This window comes from Gouania willdenowi, chromosome 24 (assembly GCF_900634775.1).
Source record: "Gouania willdenowi chromosome 24, fGouWil2.1, whole genome shotgun sequence".
Lineage (NCBI taxonomy): Eukaryota > Metazoa > Chordata > Actinopteri > Blenniiformes > Gobiesocidae > Gouania > Gouania willdenowi.
Genome location: NC_041066.1, coordinates 789,210 through 816,125, shown reverse-complemented (window position 1 = coordinate 816,125; position 26,916 = coordinate 789,210). Strand labels below are relative to the sequence as shown.

Here is a 26,916-nt window from a genome sequence, read left to right as displayed (position 1 = left end):
CAAAAACGGCAAAAATGAAATGACTAATGAAAACTTTAGACTTAAATTAATCACGTAGGCCATATCATCAAGGATCTAAAACGAGCACACAGCGCTAACATATGAAGACGGTGCAAACTGCTAATGTTAACAAAACATGACAGGGACGTCTTAATCACACTTTTTAGCGTTATTTACAGCTTACCGAAGTGCTCTGTTCGTCGTCTCCAAAGATAGAAGGAATTGAACCCTCGATCAGACAAAGTCTTTCTGTAAATCCTTCTTTATACTGGTGGAGGTTGCTGAAGCAGTCATCCTTGAAGTGCGTCACACACAAAAATGACCTTACCCACAGATGTGGGTACATTTCTATAAAAAATAAAACTCAACCAGGCACTTTGAAAAGGTTCTGATGCTGGGAGACGTTGTAATGAAGCGTGTGGGTTACTACATCCAACAACCAAACATTTTGATTTATCCTCTCGTAACTTCTGCATCCTTGAGCTGGACTACAAAATAAAAGCGAGAAATAAAAATGGAGGATTGCTCAAAGTGTTGGACCAGGAGTTGATGTACTAATTTGGCAGTTCCGCTGCAAATACTGTGATGTAATAGTTCAAAAAACGTAATAGAAAATAGAAAAATTGAAACAGATTGAAAAACATGAGCAAAACAGAATATAAAGATATCAACGGAGCACCTGAAGAGACTAATTTGAACTTTTATGTCCTTCTATGCACTCTAAATATACAACAAAATGCATTTAAGGGCTAAAAAAGTGGATTTAGCATGATATGTCCCCTTTAAATAACCACATTTTGCAACAAAAAAAATCTATATATTTATAATACGCAATAACAATATACAAAAGCTGTACAAAATACTTGTATACAACTCTTTGCAAACTTTGTACAAAAAGATTAAAAAAAAAAAAAAAAAAACTGACCTAAAGAAGGTCAAAACATAAATTAGGAATCACGTAATCTATCATTACATGAGAAATAAATTTTTCATATTTACAATTATTAATTCAAATTAAGTGCACTTATAATAACCAAAAGTATATTCATAAAATCATTGCAATGTTCAGATTGTTCACAATCATTATTTTAAGTTGGACAACATAATCATTTATTTTCATAATTGGGCCCATACAAACCAAGGTTGGTTTACAAAATATACAAACGTAAGTTCATCAAGGAAAAAATAAGTGTAAACAATACATGAAAAGCGTATATCAACCTATACTTTGGCTTTATTAACTTTCAAAAAGAAATAACAGTTTTCTATACCTTGACATAACTTTGTTAGAAGTTCTGTAAAATGACGCTAAGCACCTCCGCTACAAAGAAACGGGAAAATTAAAGATATCTTTTTTTAAAGATTCTATTCTTAAAAACCAAACTGATTGATAAAATCACCGTTGAATCCGATTAAAGGCTAATTCACGTCCATCCCATTGATTTAATTCAGGACTTTGAGCCGGTTCACGTAGGAACTTAACACAAGTTTGGCTCGGTTGCAGATCACCCAGAACTTAGAACAACCATGACCCCATCTTGGAGACAGTGGTGCGGCCGGAAGGTTTTCAAAATAAAAGCAGTTCAAGTAACGTACTTTTACCATAATTTTCTGGCGCCACGGCGCTCTGAGCATTTGTCAATACTGCCTATTGAGTGAGCCCGCCCTGGCTAAACTAAAAACCTACTTATTTGCAAAAGCATATATCGTATAATAGTATTAACCTCTAGGAATAATGCCCTGAACCTAAAATAGAAACTAAAACCAAATTAAGTAGTAGAACAGCAACATTAAATTCAAACACTATCCACTATCTACACATAGCTCTAATGGGCTGCAATGGGTGAAGTCCAGTCAGGACACAGTCGTGCAGGGTTGTAGACAACTCCTCCCCAGTTCTGAACCTCGTATACCCACCACACTGCTTACACACCATTTACACTGATGTCCACCCATACTCATTCTCATTCCACTCACACATAGTCTAGCACCAGATGTTTCCATGCAGGTAGACCTGATAATACTGTATCATGTTTTTCTGCAGTCAGTGCCTTCTCCTCACCCTTCTCTCTCTTTTCTGTTTCAGGTTCTTGATGCTGGAGCTAACAGTTCACAGCTCAACTAGTCTGGACACTCTGATGTTCTATCTAGGGATGTCCCGATCAGTTATTTTGCCTCCGAGATCGAGTCCTTTGATTTTGAGAATTGACCGATACCGAGTCCCGATCCGATACTTCTATAATATTTAAAAAGATAAAAAGAGAAAAAACACAAATCCAGGATGTCCTTTATTTATTTATTCACCTTATTTTAACATTCAACCCTAAACAGAGACATTTTCTGCTGTTTTTTTTTTTTTTTTTTTTTTTAAAATTGTATTTTTACCATATGTTTTTAACACGGATGTCTGTGTAACCCTACGGTGATTGTTCTGTAATAACAATCCTAAGATCCTAAGGTAAGGTTATCAAAATCTAGATTCGATGAGGAGGCTGGCTGTAAATTGATCTATCAGTTTAATAACTGGTAGATTCCACCCCAAAAGAAGCACACAGCAAGTTTAAAGGTTAAGTTTGTATTAATATTTGGTTTTCAGTTTCGTTCTCTTTGTTGATTAAAAAAAAAGATTCATTTGAACATAACAATAAATGTACAGATCGGCCACAATATTACCTCTGAGATCTCAGGAAAATACTTAAAATAAAAGGACAAAACCAAAATAGTGTGGTAGCATATAAAATTAACCTCTGAGTGCACTCAAATTAGGATTTTACCACTACTGTTAATATTCAGCGTCCATAAAACAAAAGGGGTACCCGATGTAACCGTTGCAGCGCTGTTAGATGAGGAGGTAGACCAGGGAACCAGGCACCAGGGTGAACGTGAAGGAATCCCGATTCAGCAGAACCAAAAATCAGATCCAGACGAATCCTCCATAAAAAAAACCAGTCTGCAAAACGTGCAGAAAATCAGTCTGTGTTCTTATTCATATTAATGTCCATTACTCAACTCAAATTTAGCTTATCAGCTGGGATAACAAAATAAAATAGTATGACAATCAAAAATTGGCATACATTTCACAAATAAAAGTATTTCTCTTCAATAAAATATATATAAAATATAAATCATTTAAATAATTAACTGAAATATAAATCACAGTATGGTAAACATCCCAAAATATACAGGTAGCATATCACATTTACATGTGATTCTACAAAGTCTAGACATGTGCATCTTGTAGTTCACTGTCATTGTTCAATACCATTTTTACGTTGAAGGCGATTTCCAAAACACACAAATAAATTCACTCTTTCAGTAGTCAGTTTAAACAATAAAACATTACCCTGACTGGTTTTTATCATTAGCAAAGTTCACAAATACATTTATGGTCATTTCCATATTTTATCAGCAACACTAGCATGCTAACACAGAGAAAATGTGATCAACACTCACCAGGATAACAATGTTCAAAACGATTTTGTTTCTGAGTTCCAACTGGATCAAAACCATCACAGGTTCTGCAGGATATATTTACAGTTATGATAGTTAGTCTCTGGATCTATTTAGATTATTAAAACACCTTTATTCAAAGTTTACCTCTCGTTTTGCCTCTCTGTGGTGTGCTCAGCTTAGCAAGATGGATGCCAGAGGAAGAAAACCAACGAAGAAGAGCGCTAAAAGTGTTTTAGTGCGCTGCCCCTTCTGGCGAAACTCGGAATCACACCTCATTCGTTTTAACAAGTGTTTAAAGTGTTTTGTAAGATAAAACAGACAAAAATAACAGGGTTACACCCTCCCCCTCTAAACCGCATGAGGCTCTGCATGCGCTTTAGACTCTACAGAGCATCCGATGGTCAGGGAGGATTTCTTGGAGTTTCCCAAAAAATTGCGTTAGGGCAAGGATCAGAGGTTTCCCTAATTCATCATAGGTTAACTTTGGTGGGGGACGTCTTTCTCGGTGTGAACGTCTGGGCTCACTTGGTACATCTCCAGCATTAGTCTCTGATGTTCTGTGAGGAGTTCCAATGCTTTGTGCACTTTGATTTGGTGTAGAGTCTGTGACCTCTGAATCTTGCAATATGTCACTTTCTGGAATGTCGATAATGACATGCTCACTTTGCTCAGGAGACTGGCTTACAGGCCTCATTATGCCGTTTGGACTCAAAGGGCATGACTGAGTTATCGTGACTGGTTTGGGGTTCTGGTGATCGGAACTCAGGAGCCATGGGTTTAGAAAGGACTGGGGGTCACTAGTAGAGTACTTTCACAACTCTTGCACATAAGGTCCCCATGTCATGAACGGCAGGGGCTCCTGTAACATAGTATCATCATACTCTTCATCTTCTTCTGAATGATCACATCCCATGTCCTGGCTCTCGACTTGTCGGTTCTCAAGTGCATTTTTTTGTCGTTTACTTATTGGTGTGACTCTGGCTCAGGAGTAGTCTCAACTGGCAAAAATCCACATGGGTAGGAGTAAGTCCCTGTGAAGCGTACGATCGGACCATTTCCGTCTCAGCTTAACGACGTACACAGGAACCACCATCAATCCGTTTCACAACAACGTAATTGTCCTCTCCCATTTATCAGCTAATTGTGTTTTCCTCTGATATTGACATTTTTTCACCAAAACACGATCTCCTTCTGTCAACTCAGCAGTTTTCACTTTAGCATCAAATCTGAGCTGTTTCTTTATCACCCCGACGTTCTGGAGTTCTCTGCAGCGAGTGCATAGCTTTCTTTGAGTCCGCTGGCGCAAGTTCTGGACATAGTCTGAATGTGTGGTATGGGTCTCAGTTGGAGGTTTCAGACCAAGGATGAGATCAACTGGGAGGGTCGGCTGCCTGCCGAACATTAGCTCATACGGTGAGTAACCTGTTGAGTCATTTCTCGTACAATTGTAAGCGTGGACAACAGGCTTCACAAAATCTCGCCAGTGATGTTTATCCTTCTCCTCTAGAGTCCCGAGCATACTGATTAGGGTCCTGTTAAAGCGTTCGACAGGGTTCCCCTGGGGATGGTACGGGGTGGTACGCACCTTCTCAGCCCCTATCAGTGAACACAGCTCCTTGATTGTGTGAGATTCAAAGTCACGCCCCTGGTCACTATGGAGGCGACTAGGGAACCCATAGTTGACCAGGAAGTCTTCCCAGAGAGCCTTGGCTACAGTTCTGGCCTTTTGGTCTTTGTTGGCACAGCTATGGCAAACCGAGTGAAATGGTCGGTAATGACCAATATGTTTCTAATGTCACGATTGTCAGGCTCTAGGGACAAGTAGTCCATGCAAACAAGCTCTAGAGGGTAGGTTGTCTTAATGTTCAACCATGGGCGCTGCTCTCTGTGGTTGGGCTTTTCTGCGGAAACAGCGTTCGCATGTGTGACATTTCTTTTCAATAGACTCTTTCATTTTTGGCCAATAACATCTGGCACGGGCAAGACTGAACACACGCTCTGGCCCGAGGTGACCAACTTCATCGTGAAAGCCTTTGAGGACTCTGTCTCTGTATTTCTCAGGCAGGACAAGCTGTTGGATTTTGTCGCCTCTGTCAAAACTGTTTCTGTAAAGGACACCATCGATAAGCTCAAGTCTTTCCCACTCCCGAAGGAGCAACTTTACTTCAGGTGGCTCACCTGTTACAGCTTTGAAGTGGGGCTTGTGTCCTTTTTCAATCAGGCCAATGATTTTCTCAATGGAGGGATCATTTCTTTGTTCCTCATGCCAGTGTTCTTTTGTCATGCCAGGTAATGCGCTTTGTCCATTGTCAGTAAACAGGTCGGGTAAAGAGGAAGCGTCAACTGCGAGGGATTCAGCAAGGACAGGTAAGTGTGTGGCTACTGAATGACGTTGACAAACAGCAAAAACTGCATCTGATGGAATCTCCCCCTCTAGTAGACGTTCTGTCATTGTCCTAATCCGTTCCTTTTCCTCCAAGTAGTTGCAATCTTCCTGAGGAGCTGCCTGGGGTCTTCGTGACAACCCATCTGCGTCGCCATTGGCATGTCCAGCTCGATACTTGATGTTAAACTGGAAGGTCGAGAGGGCCGCTAGCCAGCGGTGTCCAGCTGCGTCAAGCTTAGCTGATGAGAGGACATACGTAAGCGGGTTATCAGTTAGGACGGTAAAGTCTGTACCATATAGGTAATCGCAAAACTTTTCACAAACCGACCACTTTAACGCTAGGAACTCTAGCTTGTGAGTTGGGTAGTTCTTCTCACTCTTGGATAAGCCTCTGCTGGCATAGGCTACTACCCTTAACTTCCCGTCCTGCTCCTGATAAAGAGCTGCCCCCAGTCCTTCACAGCAAGCGTCTGTATGCAGTACATATGGGAGTTTGGGGTTTGCGAAAGCCAATATAGGAGCGGAAGTTAATCTCTCAATGAGTGTTCTGAAAGATGACTCACACTCAGGTGTCCATTCTGCGCCAAACAGTGCTCTGGGGCTTATACCAGGGTTGGGTCTTGGTGCTTTGTACACTTTACCCCTCTTTTTAGGTGGGTAGTATCCAGCAGTAAGGGTGTTGAGAGGCCTGGCTATTTTTGAATAGCCTTCCACAAATCTTCTGTAATACCCCGCGAATCCAGGAAGCGCTTCAACTCTTCCCGGTTGTAGGGCAGGGCCAATCCTTTAGAGCAGACACTTTATCCGGGTCAGTGTGGACTCCTAGTGCATCAACGATGTGACCAAGGTATTTCACGGAGGATTTGAAGAACTGACACTTCTCCGGGGATAACTTTAGGGCCAAAACTTTTGATGCGATTGAGAACCTTCATGAGTCTGGTCTCATGCTCTTCGAGTGTCCGAGAGAAGACTATGACGTCATCCAAAAACACCAAAACTTCGCTGAGGTGAAGGTCTCCAACGCACTTTTCCATAAGGCGTTGGAAGGTGCTAGGTGCGTTGGTGACTCCCTGAGGCATGCGATTAAATTCGTAGAAGCCGAGGGGACACGTGAACGCGGTCTTAGCCCTATCTTGCTCCATCATTTCCACCTGGTAATAACCAGATTTTAGGTCCATCACCGAGAACCACCTTGCTCCACTCAGGGCTGAAAACGTCTCCTCGATGTTCGGAAGAGCGTAAGCATCTTTAATTGTGCGGCTGTTAAGCTTCCTATAGTCAATGCAAAGCCTGATCTTTCCATTTTTCTTTTTTACTACAACCACTGGGGAAGCGAAGGGACTCTCGGATTCCCTTATTATTCCAGCATCCAGGAGTTCTCTTAGGTGTTCTCTGACAGCCTCTCTGTCTGAGGGATGTATTGGCCGAGATCGTTCTTTGAATGGCGTGTCATCCTGCAAGCGGATGTGATGTTTGACGGCGGTGGTATGACCAAACGACAGCTCATCTAGCGCAAACACTTCAGGGATAGAGTTCAGTTTTTTTGTAATACGACTCTTCCACTCCTCAGGCATTGGGGAGTCATCCAGGTTGAATGAATGTTTGGCCTTGGATGTCTGTGAGTCAGCTTGAGTAGTGGTTAGAGGTAGTAATCTCTGAACTGCAGACACTTCACCAATGACACATTTTGGTGGCAGGGTGACAGTGTGATCTGTGATGTTACTGAGGACTACTGGGATCTTATTAGAGGCTCTTGTGTTGACGTTAATCAGAGCACACTGGAGGAACAGCCCACCCGGCAAGGATGAAGACTCAGGGGGTTCAATGATAAAGTTAGTATTGGGATTGGCTTTTCCCACTCTAACATCGCCGAAAAGACAGATTTTGTGTCTGGCTGGAATGGTAATGGGTTTTTCTCCATGGAGCTTTACAGGGCAAGCTTGAGTCTCAGTTTTGTGTACCCGAGCCACGTGCTGGAGCAGTACTGCAAAACTGTCAGATCTTTTGAGAAACTTGGACTTATCATAACTAATTCCTCTTTGGTATAACTCAAGTAAAACATTGGTGCCAATCAAGACAGGGACCTTGCTATTGAAGTCATACTTGGGGACGATGAGCGCTAAAACTGGCATTTGCTCCTCTGTTCCAGTTACATCTCCAGGGAATGTTAAGTTAACTTCCACAAAACCAAGGTAAGGTACAGCTTGACCTCCAGCTCCTTCAACCTCCAGCAGATTGTGTATTGACTTAACTGGTATGTTTGACAGGTATCTGGAATGGAAGGCCTCTGAAATCGTTGTTACTTGGGAGCCCGTATCAAGAATGGATTCACATTTTATGTCTTCAATAGAAATGGTTGAAGTGCAGCGTGGGCCCACAAGTCCGGGAGGGAGTTTACTACTGGAATAGTCATTGTTTTCAGTTTGTGATTCATTGTGACTGTGTATCATGGCTATGGGACTTGTATGTTCATTCCCTGTAGCTCCTGACCGTCCCGTGGCAGGAGCCACTAGAAGTTTAAAGAAGCCTGATTGGTTGCCTGTCGAGCCCAAAATCTGTTCCGTTTTTCTTTGAGCTCTGCATTCTTTTTATGGACAAGGTCTGGGTTTGGTTCGAAAGTGCACTTTGCGGCAATGTGTCCATCAGCTCCACATTTAAAACAAAACCAAGCTTTAGGGGGCATTGGGGATTGGTGATTTGAGTTTCTGTTTGATGCTTGAGCAAGTAAAGTTTCACTTTGAATAGGTATTTCATTGTGGGTCAGGTGGCTCGGCAGTTTATCATGTCTTTGCTCTTTCGCTCCTTGCTGTAATAGCCTTGCGACTTGTTTTTTCAACTCTGCTACTTCTTTTTCAAGTTTTGAATTTGTCTCATGTTTCTTTGTTGTTTCAGGGGTAGGCTCATGTTCAAATGCTGGCATGCTCATAACTGACTGAACGTGTGCAGCAGCTCTTATGCTCCCAAGGTGCTTTTTCATGCGGTCCATTTTTGCCGCTCTCCTGTCTTCCTCCGTCCTTAAAAGCAGAAGCAGCTCGGGGAAAGTGGGGGGATTATTTTTTCTATGCTCGAGTTGGAGGCCAATGATAAGACTCTGGTCCCAGCACCCTCTACAAAACTGGCGGAGTAAGTACTTGTCAGACTCAGCTGCCGATACTCCCCCTCTAGATATGGCCTTTGTGATGAGGGATTGGAGGCGGTTCAGGTAAACAGATGGTTTTTCACCTGAGTTTTGGTTGGAGCCCAGGAATGTTGCAAATAGCTCCTCTCCATCTTCTACCACTCCAAATGCGGAGTCAAGCTGAGTGAGGTAAGCTTGGGGGGTTGCATTTGTTCCGAGGGGCTTGACGATATCAGCAGCTGGGCTGAGCAGACTCTCCAATATTCTCCTTACTTTCTGTGAATCAGAGACGGACATATCATTGAGAAGCAGGTCAACTTGCGTACGCCAAGCATCATAGTCAACCTCTCCATTTGGTTTTGGCAGTCGCCCAGAGAAAGTGCGGAGTCTACTTTGGCTGTAGCTGGAAGGTGTGGAATCACTGCGAATGAAATGCTCAACAATGACCTTCTGAACATGAGGTGGGTTTAGAGTATGATTATCAATAGGGATGCGTGGAACAGCGGTGTTTGGGATGCTACGGATGACTGGATCAGAGATATTTGCTGTAGCATTGCTGGGCTGCCCACCACTATCATCAGTACTATCAGTGCTGGAGGCAGTAACAGGCTGTCCAAAGGGCTGTTGCTGTGTGTCTGGGCTTTGGGGAGGAGCAATGTCTGGCTGACCCCTTTGCAGTTCGCTCTGAAGCGCATCCCAAAAGCCAGCTCTACTGATCCTAGTTAGAGAGCTCAATTCAGCTAAACATTTCTGAGCCATTTCTCGACCGAGCTCTTCTTGAGATAGTTCACGAATGGTTCTGACACACCAGGTAACAGTTGGATCACTTGGACTAGGAAGGTTACCAAGCTGTGCTGGGTCAAGTCTGGTTATTGTTCGATCAGAGGTGTATTCAATGAGCGCACGACCTTGGGGCTGTTCTGCGTCATTGGGGATTCTTACAACTTTATTAATTTCCCCATTGGATTGAAAGAAATCAGTAATGTCACTATCTGTGCTGACTTCACTTATGCCTGTGACGTATAGACAACTAGGCCCATGCACATCAAACTGGTTACAAAGATCCATTTTGCATAAATGTGTGCTTATCGGATATGATTACTGCTTTTAAATACCTCAGTTTGTAAAGGAAGTGTTTAAATCAAAAGATTCTAATCCTAGTGTTTAAATGAGTAGTTCTGGGTCAAGAACCCTTTAACATGGAGTGGATTCTACTTTTTTCTGTACCAACCTCCTGGCCGGCTCGCCACTACTGTAACCCTACGGTGATTGTTCTGTAATAACAATCCTAAGATCCTAAGGTAAGGTTATCAAAATCTAGATTCGATGAGGAGGCTGGCTGTAAATTGATCTATCAGTTTAATAACTGGTAGATTCCACCCCAAAAGAAGCACACAGCAAGTTTAAAGGTTAAGTTTGTATTAATATTTGGTTTTCAGTTTCGTTCTCTTTGTTGATTAAAAAAAAGATTCATTTGAACATAACAATAAATGTACAGATCGGCCACAATATTACCTCTGAGATCTCAGGAAAATACTTAAAATAAAAGGACAAAACCAAAATAGTGTGGTAGCATATAAAATTAACCTCTGAGTGCACTCAAATTAGGATTTTACCACTACTGTTAATATTCAGCGTCCATAAAACAAAAGGGGTACCCGATGTAACCGTTGCAGCGCTGTTAGATGAGGAGGTAGACCAGGGAACCAGGCACCAGGGTGAACGTGAAGGAATCCCGATTCAGCAGAACCAAAAATCAGATCCAGACGAATCCTCCATAAAAAAAACCAGTCTGCAAAACGTGCAGAAAATCAGTCTGTGTTCTTATTCATATTAATGTCCATTACTCAACTCAAATTTAGCTTATCAGCTGGGATAACAAAATAAAATAGTATGACAATCAAAATTGGCATACATTTCACAAATAAAAGTATTTCTCTTCAATAAAATATATATAATATATAAATCATTTAAATAATTAACTGAAATATAAATCACAGTATGGTAAACATCCCAAAATATACAGGTAGCATATCACATTTACATGTGATTCTACAAAGTCTAGACATGTGCATCTTGTAGTTCACTGTCATTGTTCAATACCATTTTTACGTTGAAGGCGATTTTCCAAACACACAAAATAAATTCACTCTTTCAGTAGTCAGTTTAAACAATAAAACATTACCCTGACTGGTTTTTATCATTAGCAAAGTTCACAAATACATTTATGGTCATTTCCATATTTTATCAGCAACACTAGCATGCTAACACAGAGAAAATGTGATCAACACTCACCAGGATAACAATGTTCAAAACGATTTTGTTTCTGAGTTCCAACTGGATCAAAACCATCACAGGTTCTGCAGGATATATTTACAGTTATGATAGTTAGTCTCTGGATCTATTTAGATTATTAAAACAACCTTTATTCAAAGTTTACCTCTCGTTTTGCCTCTCTGTGGTGTGCTCAGCTTAGCAAGATGGATGCCAGAGGAAGAAAACCAACGAAGAAGAGCGCTAAAAGTGTTTTAGTGCGCTGCCCCTTCTGGCGAAACTCGGAATCACACCTCATTCGTTTTAACAAGTGTTTAAAGTGTTTTGTAAGATAAAACAGACAAAAATAACAGGGTTACATCTGTTTTGTTTTTGTTTTTTTTTATCACTAATTCATTAAAACGAATGAAATCCAAAGCATCTACTCTGTTAAATGATAAAACAACATCAACAGAAGAAGAAATTTACCTCCAAGCACGAGCACAAAGAGCAGAGTGAACTGCAGGAGAAGCATTCTGCTGTAGATCAATGTTTCTAATGTTTCCTCACACTCTGATCTGTGAGTGCACTGAGCAAAAATATCATCTTATATCAGTGATGTCATAAAAAGAGGAAGAGGAGTTTAAATGGGTGGGGGGTATGAATATAAAAATAAAAAAACACATTATACAGTGATTCTAAACTAACGTCTCCTTTAAATAATGTGCTACACACACAAGGCCAAACAGGATGAAACAGTTCAACTTTATCACCAAAAAAGGAAATTACAAAGTCGACTATAGTGAACACAGAACATCACAGCAGAGACACTGACAATAATGAACAGTCACTAATTCTTGAAAAATAGTTTTAATCTCCAAAATCTAAAAAAAGAAAAGAAAAAAAAAACTGACATTTTTTTCCAATTCGTTTTTACAAAATTTTATTTTTAGAATTTTTAAAATTTTAATTTAAGTACATTTTTGAAAATAAAAACTTTAAACAAATGTGGTTAAAAAAAGGAAATATAATAATTCTATGAAATAATATAAATAAAAATAAAAGTCAGAATGAAGAGAGGAAGAGGAGAGAGAGGAGAAAACACAGACTGCAGAGAGAGAAACATGTTACAGCATCAACATTTACATAGAATCAGTTTAATGCTTTATTTAATGTGAGAGAGAGAAGAAGAGGACCTAAACCAGGGGTTGGTGACCTTTAGGATCAGCCATTGAGTGAAGATGTTACTTTTGTGTGTGATCTGCCTGAAAACAGATGTTGTTGTGGAATAAATGTTTTTATAGTTTTCTTTGGCAGCCATTAAAACTTTCTTTTAATCCAACGCTTTGACAACAGTCAGAATACAGACACAGTGCACTGTACGTTGATCATAGGTTCCTTTGGATAAACATAACTTAGTTGCACAATCATTTCCTTTGGTTTGTTTATTTATTTCATTCAAGACATTAAAAATATTATTTCTTCTCCACATTGAAAAAAGAAAAAATATGAATGAAAAGGAGCAGAAAGAAGTAAAAACTTATAACATCTGACCCCTCCTTAAAAAAAAAAAGAATAATTACATTAAACAAAGTCAAGCTGCAACAAAGTCATTGTCAACAATACAGTTACACTTCTGTCTCATATCTCTTCTTCAGCATAATACATTTTTTCATGTGCCATATTTACAATATTCACAAAAAAGAAAGAACAAAAAAGGAGAAAAACAAAAACAGAACCATCGTTTTCATGTTTGCTCAAATCAAATATCTCATATTATTTATATTCAAATCTAATTTTTATACTTATTTAACATTGCAGTTTTTATGTTTCTTAAATTTTAGGAGAGTTTCTGACTCTTTTATTTCTTTCTGAAGTGCATTCCATCAACAAATTAATGTCACTGTGACAGTTTGTTCCATTGTTTTTCAGTTAAAGCTTTTTTTTTTTTTTAAGATGTCTGTCCTTTTTAAATAATAGTGATTTTCTCTTTTTTCAAACCTTTATCAGATGTTCTTTAGCAATTTTTTTAATTATTGGCTTTATACAAAGTCTGAAGAATATTAAAATCAACAATATCATTAAAATCTAGTGACTTACATTTGATTAATAGTGGGTTTGATGGATCTCTATGTCTAATGTTATATATAGTTTTCAGAGCCCTGAACAGTGGCTGTATGTAAGTTTTACAGGTCAAACCTCAAATTTCCACATAGTAAGTTAAATATGGTACAATCATTGTGTTATATAAAGTGAGTAGAGAAAATGTAATATATTATAATAATTATATAATCAGCCTGTCCAGTTAATTGGTGAATTAATTTTATTTTTTAACCTTTTGAATGTCCATCCCATTTATTTGTATTGATAAATCAACAGTGTTTCTTTTGTCATTGAATATTATATGTTTTCTTTTGTTAACATTGAGAACTAATTTATTTTGATCAAACCAATGTTTTATTTTTTGAGTTCTTCATTTATTACTTCCATTGTCTCCTGTATTTCTTTACTTGAGTAAAATAAGGTTGTGTCATCTGCAAATAAAATACTCTGTAATCTTTCTGATGCTTTTGTAAAGTCATTAATGTATAATATGAACAGTAATGGCCCAAGTATGGAGCCTTGGGGTACTCCCCGATTTACGTTACACTGGTTCGATTTTGTATCATTTAATTGTACATAATGCTGGTGTAGAAATGTAATGAATTACTTTATTTCTTTTAAATGTACTTAAGCACAAGTAAAATTACCTATTTAGAAATATACTCAAAAAAGTACAAGTACCCATAAAAGCTACTCAATTACAGTAATGTGAGTACTTGTAATCCATTACTTTCACCTCTGCTTAAACATGCTGTACCTGAGAAACTGACTGTAACTGAGCTGTGTGAGATTCTAAACTACAACTGCAAAGAAACTGAGGGCTTCATTTGTGGTGTTTTTTTGTTTTGTTTTGTTTTTTCACAATGTGACTCTCACTCTTTGCAGAGATAATTACAGAGATGAAAGCAGACAATGTGAAGTGGAAATTTTCTAGGAGGAACAAACAGAAAAGAAGAAAACAGTGAGAAAAAAAAGAAGCTGAAAATAGAAAGTAAATTTAGACATATTTACAGCTTATCTTGGGTCAGAGATGAAGAAAGAGTATCTGTGTGAGCATCGTTTTTATAGACTTTAAGAGTAAAGTTGTATTAGTATAAGACATTTTTAACAGTCATTAAGTCATAATATTCCAAAAGTAAACTTATTCTATTATGAGAAAAAAACTATTTAATATTATTAGAATAAAGTTGTAATTAGACAAAGAAAAAGCCCTGAAAATAAACATTGACAGCCGACAAAAGATCTTGATGTTCTTTTCAAAGTTCTGATGATAATGTTATGTTATGGTTTCATTTATTCAAGCAACTGTTCTTTAATAAATCCACTTTGATCTCCTGACATGTTTCGACTGACAACTGCCAGTCTACATCAGAGGTGTCTGCTGATCGCTTTGATGTTTCACTTTGAAAAAAGCTGATCCACCAAACCAAACTGTAAAAAAATGAGCCACAAAAAGAAGAGTCACTGCGTAACAAGAACTTATGAAATGCACACACATCAGTGGAGGCGTGTTACTGCTACAGCTTCTTTTCATGTACAGTTAAAGCTGGTGTAAAATTCCTCTGTCCTCTCCTCACACACTATCTTCTTCACTGCTTCTTTGACTGTTGAAGACATCACTTCTTCTTCCTCTTCCTCCTCTTTTTTTCTGACCTACAGGAAACAATACGGGAGTTTTGATTGATTGTATGTCTTTAAAAGAGGATAGCAGCATATGTCAACAAGGAAGCATTTGTCTCCACCTTCATGGTGTTTCACACCCTTGTAATTTAATCAGAGTTTTAACCCTTTAACACCTGTAATATTAACATCTCTGCATGGGTTTTTTTGCATATTTTGTCCATATAAAATGGTCATAAAAATGTCCTATGATGAAGTGTTTTACATAACACTTTAGACCTCCAGTATATGGCAATTTATCACTATTTATTATTTTTCCAACAGTGTAATACCATTTTGAAATTAAGAAAAACACAAAAACTAAATGTTTTTTTTTTAGATTTAGTAGGAATAAAACAATGCAAACACACGAATAACAGATTTTTCAACAAATATAAAAACAATCAGGAGAATGTAAAACACCTCTGTGGAAGTTTCCTCATCCTTGAAGGTCTTCCAGATTCTATTTTTTGCTACAAATATGAAATAATTTGCTCTTTTTTGTATCTCCATGTTTGCACGAGCAGCACCCCTTCTCCGTCTCTACTCGACACCACCCGCAAGCCGAAGCGACTTCTTCACAGGGTTTTTACAAAGGAGGAAACGTGATTACTGTAATGTTTGTAGGTTGTCAATAAAGCACAACATCTTAGCTTATAGAAACATTTGGAGTTTTTCAAATAGAGCAAATTTTAACAGTTACGGTCATTTTAATGCACACATACCAGGATAAGGATGTTTCCACAGAAGCGACAATAAAGGCAGATGCTGTTAATAGAGTTAAAGGACCCCTGTAAATTATGTCTATAAGACCTTTGTAAGACCACACAGTGCTGCAGAGCACAATACCATTTATTAAAAAAAAGTATGAAAACAAACACTTATCCTGATTACAATAAACTTATCCCATCAATATTTTGGGAGAATTCTTTGTGTGTCTGTGTTATTGTTATAATGTGTAACAGTTCAACAGCTCAAATATTGCGTAGGTTACAGATCCTTGAATGCTGGGACGTATATGAGTCACTTACCGTGGTGCTGGGCAGGGCCTTGGTGATTCTCTACATTATCATAGATCACTCTGCTGTCCTGCTCATCCTGAGTGCAAACAAAGTACTTCAGAAGTAGAAACTATAGTGATAACAAGTAACAATCCACAATCACAACTCTTTAGTTGTGTAAAATGTGTAAAAATAGTAACAAATGCTATAAAGCATTTCTGAAACTACTTTCTCAGACAGTCCACACAAACTAGATACAACTAATGATACACTTTTTAACTTTAGCACAAAACTCATGACCTTGGTTTTGATAAAGCCTCTAAAGTTAAATCTAGGAAGACCCTGAATTATAAAGAGTTCATTGATTACATTCTTGGTGTTTTTCAAGTGTGTGTGAGGTGGCCTAAAACTGCAGATAGGAGAGAGTGGGAAACAGTTATGGGACGCAAGCTCAGGCTTGATCACCCTGTAGCTGGTCACCTTTGATGAGGGTGTTCAGTGTTAAAAAGGCAGAAACACCGCTTGATTCAAAGGAACACTACAGATGATGCATCCCAAATTTACATCCTTTCTAAATCTGAAACACAGCTCTCACACCACTCTCCAATGTTGTTGTGTCTTCAGTTGCTACACCACAGGGGTTGCTATGGTTGAATGATGCTGTGCGTCTGACTGCATAGTAGGGGTTGAACAAACTAGTCGACTTTAGTGTTGTCTTGCAAATCTGTCAACGTGACGTCGACTTGTCGCAGTACCTGACTTTAGCCCAAGATGGCGACACAACACAGCAAACGAGGGTCCTTGTATTAAATCAAGCAATTCTCGCTCCTTCCTGGTTTGTGCTCAAACTGCAGCTGGTAGGCAGATACTATGGCTAATATACATGCTAACGTTAGCTGTAGTGGTAACATGTCTGTGCATTAAGCAGATCTGGAAAACAGCAGTGTAGGACAGAGGCTTCATTAGTGGGGTAAGACCGCTGTTGTGCCAAAAGCTGTGACCCATAATAATCTGTGACTGGAGGTGGCGACAGTTCCAACCCCTGTGGCTTCTCGGCAGACATTAAAATGTAAATAGCTCCGAAGAGGTTTGACAACACCGGCTTTGGTGAAGGAAGCCGAAGCTACCTTAAAAACAGCCCAAACAAAGTCTAAACGCCCGGCTTTGAGGAAACCTTGGGGCTTAACAGTTACCATAGACTCATGGTAGGCGAAGCAGCACTTCCTGGGTTTACTTAGCTTCTATAGCATGTCCCGTATCCCAGGGGCTGGTGGTGTTGTGCCAAAGTCTGTGACTCTTAAAAATCTGTGACCGCTGCAGCTTCTCTGCGGTAGAGAAGAAGAGTGCTACGTCAACTGACTAAACCTCTCCGTAGCTATTAAGGAGCTATTTACACACCCTTAAACATGACGCTCTGGTGGGTGAAGTAAATGCAGACTAGAGAAAAATTACAAACGTGTTTAGGGGGAGTAAATGTTCGCCGAGAAGCCGCAGGGGTTGGAACTGTTGCCACCTGCTGTCACAGATTTATTTGGGTCACGGATTTTGGCACAACACCTGCACTCGGTTGCCACTCGGCTGTGACGTCATCGACTAGTCAACGTCGACTTGACTAGTATGCACATAAAGTCGACCTTTAAAATTATGAAGTCGGTCAACCCCTACTGTATAACAGAGAAGAAGAAGAAAGTAAAAAGTTCACGTTTTCAGTCACAAGTCTGCTGCCTCTTTTAATATTCCTAACCACACACATAACAAATTGACGACGAGGATGGCGAGTGTTTTGCCTCGACCTGCGTTATTTCTTGCATCTGCCGGACAACCCACAATTCCTTCTGATATGTGGATGAAGGTCCAACTACCTGCTTGCTATTCACACGGAGGGAGACGAGTGGGCTGACAAGAGGAAACGTGCGCTCCTACTGCACTGCTTGAGCACCGAAGGACAACTTATCTTCTACACACTCACGGATGGAGGTACGAACTATCAGTCCACCTTGACCGCGTTGTGTACACACTTCAGACCTGCAATAAATGTCGTGGTGGAGAAACAACGAGTGCAGAGGCCACATGAGACTGTTGCTGAGTATGTTGACACGCTACGAGAGCTGGCGGTGACGTGTGCGTTTACTGAGAATACTGATGAGATGATCCAGGACCAACTCATTGAGCATGCCAGCAGCCCAAGAATACGGGAGAAGCTGTTGGTGCAAACAGAGGGAAATATGGATGGATTTATCAGTTAATATGGAAGCTGTGATCATGCATGTACAGACTCTTTCAGCTGAGTCCCAATCTCCTGTGCACGTCGTGCAAGCGAAGCCAAGAAAGTAGGATGGTCGTACATGGAATGCATCTCATCTCTCTCTGGTCCCAGACAGCTCAAAGAACATCATTAAAACCATGACTGCTGCCCCAGCCCTTGAGCCAGAACTTGCACCACCACTGTTTGATAACGTGCCTAGACCCACGAGGTTCAGAAATAAGCCTGCTTGACTTAACAATTACAAACATTATTTGTTCTCATGGCCTTTGGGGGGAATATTGAAATAGAAAATGATGTGAAAAAAAAAGGGAAAAACATTCCAGACTTTGTCATGATGTGAATAACAAGTGGAAGAGATACTGTAATTGTAGTTGAAAGGTTATGTTGCTACTTTATAATTATTTTGTACTACTGAGTAATGTTGTTAATATTAACAAGTGATTGCAGTGAAAAAACAATTATGAAGATTGAAGTTAACACTAATTTACAGTCAGTCTTATTTGATTTCAGGTATTGATTATTTCCTAGTTATCAGTAACATTCTTAAACAAAGGGGAAATATGTTGTGTCTTCAGTTGCTACACCACAGGGGTCGCTGTGGTTGAATGATGCTGTGTTGCTGACTGTATAGCAGAGAAGAAGAAGAAAGTAAAAAGTTCATGTTTTCATACACGAGTCTGCTGTCTCTTTTAATATTCCTAACCACGTACATAACACCTGTGTTTAATAATTCAGATTCTTTTCTTTAGGTCTAAACCTAGAGCAGTCACATATCAACCACTCTGTGTATTGGGAAACAATCACTGGTTACTTTTGCTGCTGTTGGACCACATTTGAGAACCTAAATAGTTCCTGAGAGCTGACGTGTGTTTAGTAAGAAGCTGGTTGGTTATAAATATACTCACAGGAACACAATCTTGATCTTGAGCATCTGTAACAAAAAAAAGACATTTCTGTCATTGGAATTGAATCAAAAACTGGTTATTGATGTTATAACTAAAGTCGTACAGTGTTGATATGATTCTCAGCAGCAAACAAACAGAAAAGAAGAGTTTATCCTTTCATAGTTTGTCCTCTCTGAGTCACAGACCTTTATGTTCTGTTGTCATAGGTTTTTAACTAAATCTTTGTAGAGATACACACCTTCTGCTGCTCCAGTCCTCCTCCTGTATTTAATCTGAACAGTAGTAACAATAACAACCAGGATGATCAGCAGGCAAATCTTTGCAATGTTGAGGATGAAGATGATCTTGTTTGGAGTCAAATCAGACGTTAAATCAACTGGAGCTGAAAACAATGAAGAACATATAAAGACAGTGTTTACATGTTAAAGGTCAGATTTGATTGGTCGTCCTACCTGTAGACACAAGTGTGTAGTCAGCAGAAATCTTCACTTCATTGTTATCAACAAACTGGCAGGTGTATCTTCTGCTGTGGTTAATCTGATGTGTTATTATCAGATCAGAAACACAGTTCTTCTGTCTACTATAATAGACTTCATCATCATCTTGCTTCAGTTCATCTCTCTCCTCATCCAGCCATCTCAGGCTGTCTTCTTCACAATAGCTGTCTGTGTACCCCCACAGAGTGCACGTCAGTGTGACTCCTCCCACTGGATCAGTGCTTTGATTTGCTGAGACTGAGGAAAATGTGGAAGAATCCAAACAATTAAATGAACAGTGAGATTTGTGGTCAGTACCAGGGTTGGAGTCAATTGTACTTTTCAGTTACAATTACTGTAAGTTTTCAATTACAAATATTAGGAACAGCTGCAATAATGTCATGTTACTCACGTGTTAAAATGTTCAGATACACAACTGTGTCGTGTTCATATGTGTTCCTATAGCGACATCTGTAAGCTCCTGCATCCTCAGAGGAGATGTTTGTGATGGTCAAAGAACATCTACGGCCCAGACTCAGTTTATCAGCTTGAGGTGAATCTTTATTAATCTGTCCATCACTAACAATGGTATCAATAGTAAATATGTCTCTGTAGTAAAACCAGTCAACACTAGAACATGATGTTTCAGATGAATTCACACTGTTACAGGACATGATGACCTCATCTCCAGCTCTGTGATAGATATAGATGTCATCACTGCTGCCTGCTGCAAAGAAACACAGAGCAGTCGTTATAAAGTTATAAAATAAAACAGGGATAGGGTCAATTATAATTGTACTTGCGTAATTGATAATTTATGATATTTATGGCATCATTATAATTGTAATTTTAAAAATCTGTTGCTGTCGTAATTGTAATTGAGTTTAGATAATTGACTTTGTAATTGTAATTGCCATGAAAAATCTATAAAATTGATCAATTATAATTTAACACAAAACTGGGGAACCATGTTACAGTTCTATGTACAGTTCTACACATATGTAGTTAACAATTATTATGTTTCATATCAAGCTTTACCACATTTTACCATTAAAAATTATATAAATCTAAACGTAAACTGACACATAAAAGTCTCAGACGCCCACACCAAAAATATTAAAACCTATATTTTCATTGATTATAAAACCTAACAAGGTAACCAATAGATATGAAAAAAATGAGATGATTGATATTTGTTTTTAGTGTATTTTACAGCTGATTTAGGACCAGTTATCATTAGAGATGCTAACAGAAAGCTAACACAAGAGGAAGGTTAACTTTTATTAGCTTATTTATTTCAGGCTCAGTCATTTTGATTCTTGTAATTGGAATTTAGTCATTGAGAACGTAATTGTAATTGACTTTCTTAGGATAAAACATTTTTGTAATTGGAAAAACACACTACTCTCTAAATTTATTGTAAAAACTTTGTAAAAATCAATATTTATATGTGTTATGTGTATATGTACATATGTGTAAATACATTTGCATTTCTGGGATTTATAAGTATATCTGTGGTTCTGGTATTGTTAAATGTATTCATAATTCTATTTATATAATCTATTTATAATATATCTATAATTCTGATATTTATGAATGTATTTATAAATCTATTTATATAATTCATAATATATTTGTAATTCTGGTATTTTTGCACTATGTTGTGGTTGCACTGGTTCACTGCTTTTTTAGATGTGCCAATTCACACCTGTTTTACAGTCTCTGCAATTATAAATGTGATCGATTATGTAAAACATCTATACTATATATCTCACAAGTCTCATAGTTTTTTATTGAATCATGTGACGCCCTCTGATCATGTGACCTAATCATCCCATGTATATATGCAGGTGTGTCAGAGCTGTTTCCTAAGTCTGATGAAGGGCTAAGGCCTGAAACGTTACTTTTGCTGGTGAGAAAGACATTTTTGGTGAGCATTACAGCTGTGCAGATCTATCACATTTCTTTCAAATGTTTCCTCAGCCTCAGATCTGTGATGTTCCTCTTTGTGGTGATCTCACTGAGCACGCCCAGAACGTCAGCACCGGATTTCATCACATTTCTCTGCTTTTTAAACTCACACTGTTCAACTATCACATGGTGTTCAGGCAGAACAACATAGAGACACAAAGAAAGTCAACCATAAGCAGTTTTTCCAATTACAATTATTATTTATCCTCAGAAAGTCATTTACAATTACTACTTAATTATGATTACAGCGACCAGCATTTTTTCATCATTTTTAAAATCATATTTCCTCTTACACACAATACCTTCAGATTTATCTTTGTAAGTTTTTAAAATACATTATTTCATTTGATTTCCACAAATGTAAAAACTGAAAGTTTTTCATAAACTAAAAGAAGAAGAGGAAGCTTCAGATAAAAAACCTTAACATAAATTTATAATTTTCATTCTGTGGCCCTAAATTAGGTCCATACTCCTTCATTGTGTTCTCCTAATCATTTTATACTGTTTGTTCATAGAAATAAATTTGATCAAAGTAATCACAACTTGAGTAGATTCAATTTTTCGAACTTAAAACTGATGTATTTCAGCTTTTTGGGTTCATTATTATCTGACTGAAATAAAACTAACTTTAAACTAAGTTTTTTTCTTTTTTTTTTCAAAATGAGCTCTGTTTTAAAATAAATATAACAATTTGCCTTTAAACTTGATATGAAATGGTATTTTGTCAATATTCTCTAACCATCCATATGTTTTTAACACATGTCTAGTTTTTTTTTTTTATCACTAATTCATTAAAACAAATGAAATCCAAAGCATCTACTCTGTTATATGATAAAACAACATCAACAGAAGAAGAAGTTTACCTCCAAGCACGAGCACAAAGAGCAGAGTGAGCTGCAGGAGAAGCATTCTGCTGTAGATCAATGTTTCTAATGTTTCCTCACACTCTGATCTGTGAGTGCACTGAGCAAAAATATCATCTTATATCAGTGATGTCATAAAAAGAGGAAGAGGAGTTTAAATGGGTGGGGTTTATGCATATAAAAATATAAAAACACATTATACAGTGATTCTAATCTAACGTCTCCTTTAAATAATGTGCTACACACACAAGGCCAAACAGGATGAAACAGTTCAACTTTATCACCAAAAAAGGAAATTACAAAGTCGACTATAGCGAACACAGAACATCACAGCAGAGACACTGACAATAATGAACAGTCACATTATTCCAACAGTCTACACTCATTTCACTACATTTATGATTCTTGTAAAAAATGTTTTCATTTCCAAAAACATAATTTAAAAAAAAATGTTTTTAACATTTTTTTTTTCTTTAATTTTGGGATTGTTTTTATTTTCAATTTGATTGAAATGCGGTCAAAAAAAGAAAATATAATAATTCTATGAAATAATATAAATAAAATGGCAGTGGTGTGTGAATGTGAGAGTGATTCGGTGAATGAGCTGTTATGTAAAGCGCTTTGAAACTGCTTCAGTGTGGTGATAAAGCGCTATATAAAATCAAGTCAAGTCCATCAACATTTACATAGAATCAGTTTAATGCTTTATTTAATGTGTGAGAGAGAAGAAGAGGACCTAAACCAGGGGTTGGTGACCTTTAGGATCAGCCATTGAGTGAAGATGTTACTTTTGTGTGTGATCTGCCTGAAAACAGATGTTGCGGAATAAATGTTTTTCCAGATGCAGCAAAAAAAAAAAAAAAAAAAGGCAGACGACTTAGTTTTCTTTGGCAGCCATTAAAACTTTCTTTTAATCCAACGCTTTGACAACAGTCAGAATACAGACACAGTGCACTGTACGTTTAATATGAACATGCACGTACAATACTCTTCAGTTGGTGCAAAACAGTGGCGGATGCTTTAAGACTACAAGGGAACCTCAGCTTCCCCTAAAATCAGTGGTCAAATATGTAGTGTTGTGTGTACATTTCATTGACTAAATATATGACAGAACACATGTATGTTTAGTTCAGAATCAGCTTCTTATAACAGGAAACTGACAGTGACAGCGTGACGTTCTTCATTCATTACCGCAGCGTCACAGTGTTAATAAACAGTGGTGAAGTTCAGCTTCAATTGACTTCAATGGGAGATGATTTAGGGGTTGATCCACTGCAGTCAAACTAGACGCTCATTGGATAAATGCTCGGTTATGACGCACTTAGTCCCGCCCATCGGACGCCGGGCTTCACAGGAGGTCTATGGAGCAGTGGGCTGGATCTGTCTGTTCCGGACGCTGGAATAATGGATGATGATTGGATGATCTGTCTCAGGCTAATTCAATTTTGATTGACAGCGAAATGAGCCAATCAGAGAGTATGACGTTGTAAGCACACAGGCGGGTTTTTCAAATATTTCAGTCCGTTGCTCTGTGTTGACACGGAGACTTTGCTGATCCTCTCATAGCGAATCAACTTCTGACAAACCTAGTGTCTGTTTTTGGTGTTTGTGGAGACTGTTACTGCTTGTGTTGTGAGACTTTTGACCAAACACTCACACTCCAGCGCGCAGCAGCTACGCGCGTGCGTGCGTGATAATCTACAAATAGTTGTTGACAACAAAATGTGAATTCTACTAGAATTCACATTTAAATAAACAGATACATTTTCTGAAGTAGGCAGAAAATGAGCTTCCCCTGCATGAAAGACCAGCAGCCGCCACTGGTGCAAAACCATTTTTCACATTTAAACCACACCCTGCTAGACTTTCCATCAACATTGAACGACTGTTTTCTCGAACATTGTTAAGTTTAAAAGAAGATTTGGCAGAAAGTAACAGTTTTGAATGTGAAAACTATTTAAATAGTGAAAGTACAAGCAGGGCCGCTGGAAGTAATTTTGAACAGGGGGGTGCTGTGAAAAAATTGTTTGGTTTTTTTGGACTAAAAACCTATGAGCCTATAGAGCCTATAAATAAATGGATTGAGATTCATGACATTATTATCATATACACTTCAGTGAGCACAGCCAGGGTCTGTAATGCACAGACATCATCAGTTCCCAGATGAATATATGCGCTATTAGTTAAACTTCACAAAAACACTATAAAGATGCAATAGATTTGGTCAGCTGACATGAACTTAAGTCACTGAACCATCTATGTTTATGTCACCCAACTCTATAAAGGGTTTTCAACAACGTCACGTTCTGGGCAGTAACCGGATACGCGGCCATGTTGGCGGCAATCAGAGGTAAACAATACATGTTGGAGGCACTTGGAAGTAAACACTGTGATGGATAAACCACAGAAAAGCTCCTCAAAATGCATTATAGATGCAAAGGCATACAGAGAAGGACTTGGTCTGCAGGAAAGGACACCATATTTGGAAAAGTTAAGCTTTATTGGTGGTGCAGATCCATATGAGTCGGCTCCCTCATCTTGGATCAATGACGACCCAGAGAAACTTCCGTCTATTATGTATCCTGATATTGTCAACTACTTGGTTTTCTTGCTAAGCCCATACACAGCAGAATACCTTAAATCTAATAAAAGTTTGGAGGTCTATAACCAGATGGTGTGTGGGTGGGTGAGGGAGATGCAGTATCAAGTCTCCAACAACAGATGTGTTGTGAAGGTCAAAGTAAGTAATGCTCAAACCTTTAATCTGGAAATATTTCTATAATTTTAGCTCTACATTTTAAGAACTGTGTTTATAGTCCATTTTCAGTGATATTTGTTCAAGATGATAGTTTCTTTCTCTGACAGGCTCTAGACTGTGGGTCAAATGGTTGCATGTACGATAGTTTTTTCATTTTTTTTTTTTATAAATAACTCAGTCAGTTCTAATAATTTCTCAGTGAAACTGCGGCGTAATTATTCTAAAATAGTATACCACTGCCAGGCAATCTTAGATTTAGGTAAATCAAACTTTTATAGTCTGGTAGATGAGGAAACTCTGGTCCGACTACATAGCTTGGGATTGCTACGCCGGCTACATCCAGCGGCCTATGGGGCAGCGGAGCCTCTTACCCGCGGTGTCCGCCAGCGGAGGAGATATAAGCGCTATTTTTTTCCCCCTCGTCTTTCGCCTCCAAAAAGGCTGGATGACAAGGAGATTCACCTTCAGCACCTGAGCATGTTTGTTCCATAGCGGAATGAACATTGTATTTGAGGTTTATTTTTCCAAACTCGCCTGTTTTCTGGAGTTTTAGCCTCTGAAAAGTCACATTTCTGACCAATTCTGAAACCGGGCTGTTTGAGTGGGCGTGTCTATGCGCACGGATTCCACATAACAGTTGAAAACTAGTGACTTTCTTTTGCTATGCACACACTCTTGTTATTGTTTTCAGCCAAAAAAAAACTGCACATTACAGTAAAACACAGATTTTTAAGGAGCTATTGCGATTATGAGTCAGAAAAACACTGTTTTGTGACGTGTATGCTCAGTGCAGCAACAGCAGCTTCAACAGTTAAAGCAGCTGTTTCTGCTGCTTCAAACACTTACCAGAGCTGCTACGTTGCTTTATTGCATAGGTGGGAAAACTACGGCCCGCGAGCCACATCCGGCCCGTTGGTCTTTTTAATCCGGCTCGCCGAAGCCAAAATAAACAAAACACAAAATGAACCGTCTTCCTCCGTCATTTATCTCAACACCTGTGGTAACCAAATGTTCTACCATTCTCTGCTTACGCCTGCCCTTTTCCAGCCTCCCAGCCAATCAACACGCAGAACACATGTAAACAAAGACGATCATTGGCAGAGAAAGCTGCACGTAACAATGATGCCTTCACGGCCATGGGAAACCACAACACTCGTTGAATAAACTACATTGGGACTCAGTCCGTTACAATATCATAATTATGACTGCATTCCTTTGACTTAGTGTAACAGTGTCATTTATGCATGTAAAATATTTGTTATAATTACACAAAATCTGTTATCTTAAGTTTATTTTATTTTAATAGTTCATACCTGACCAGTTGGGCCTCCAAATCAGTATGTGGAACCTTAATATATGTGTGTATCCCCACGTTCAGTTTTTAATGTTGCACTTCCGCCTGTATCTTGTTTTCCCGCGCTTTTACCTCTTCCCTTTTGTTACTGATCTCCGTGTGAGAGGTAAGCGGCTTTGCTGTCCAGACAAAAATATATTTATTAGTTATGTTTCCAAGTTGGTTGGCTGAATTAAACCTGTTCTATAGTGCTTCGTATGTATTATAACACATGTTCATGTTATTTATTTTGTATAGGGGCATGTTTATGGGGGAAAACTGACGGAGGATTTGTGTGTGTTTTCCCGCTGCTGTCAGGTATGCTAGATTCTGTTATAGTGGTGTATATCGGGTATATACTGCCCTTTTGT

The 26,916-nt window shown here is 38.6% G+C and overlaps 2 protein-coding genes and 1 long non-coding RNA gene across 8 annotated transcripts in view; all 3 read right to left on the bottom strand.

The window, feature by feature from the left end:
• LOC114457987 (uncharacterized) overlaps window positions 1–26,916 on the bottom strand; it is a 98,122-nt gene that overhangs the window by 51,416 nt on the left and 19,790 nt on the right. The window contains exons 1-7 of one of the 4 annotated variants that reach the window (XM_028440194.1): window positions 22,455–22,538; window positions 20,033–20,344; window positions 19,597–19,878; window positions 19,383–19,526; window positions 19,145–19,170; window positions 16,004–16,070; window positions 14,528–14,966 (exon numbers count right to left, since the gene is read on the bottom strand). In XM_028440194.1, the coding sequence (XP_028295995.1) occupies window positions 14,887–14,966; window positions 16,004–16,070; window positions 19,145–19,170; window positions 19,383–19,526; window positions 19,597–19,878; window positions 20,033–20,344; window positions 22,455–22,500 (957 nt within the window). In that variant the 5' untranslated portion in view covers window positions 22,501–22,538 and the 3' untranslated portion in view covers window positions 14,528–14,886. Of the gene's footprint in view, window positions 1–14,527; window positions 14,967–16,003; window positions 16,071–19,144; window positions 19,171–19,382; window positions 19,527–19,596; window positions 19,879–20,032; window positions 20,348–22,454; window positions 22,539–26,916 lie in introns of those variants that run through there. The other 3 variants (XM_028440192.1, XM_028440195.1, XR_003672976.1) reach the window with 3 other exon arrangements.
• Window positions 2,226–4,138, bottom strand: LOC114457991 (uncharacterized). The gene is made up of 3 exons (XR_003672978.1): window positions 3,598–4,138; window positions 3,454–3,518; window positions 2,226–2,931 (listed from the first exon to the last, which is right to left on the bottom strand). It is a non-coding gene; the product is annotated as an uncharacterized LOC114457991 (long non-coding RNA).
• Window positions 6,761–22,387, bottom strand: LOC114457985 (paraneoplastic antigen Ma3 homolog). Of its 3 annotated transcripts, none has more exons than XM_028440189.1 (5): window positions 22,376–22,387; window positions 15,848–15,852; window positions 11,398–11,592; window positions 11,253–11,317; window positions 6,761–10,749 (listed from the first exon to the last, which is right to left on the bottom strand). In XM_028440189.1, the coding sequence occupies exon 5, from the start codon at window positions 10,023–10,025 to the stop codon at window positions 8,349–8,351; it is 1,677 nt and encodes a 558-aa protein (XP_028295990.1). In that variant the 5' UTR covers window positions 10,026–10,749; window positions 11,253–11,317; window positions 11,398–11,592; window positions 15,848–15,852; window positions 22,376–22,387; the 3' UTR covers window positions 6,761–8,348. The 3 variants fall into 3 exon arrangements, with proteins under 3 accessions (XP_028295990.1, XP_028295989.1, XP_028295991.1); XM_028440188.1 differs by having other exon boundaries at window positions 6,761–10,730; XM_028440190.1 differs by lacking the exons at window positions 11,398–11,592; window positions 15,848–15,852; window positions 22,376–22,387 and having other exon boundaries at window positions 6,761–10,730; window positions 11,253–11,391.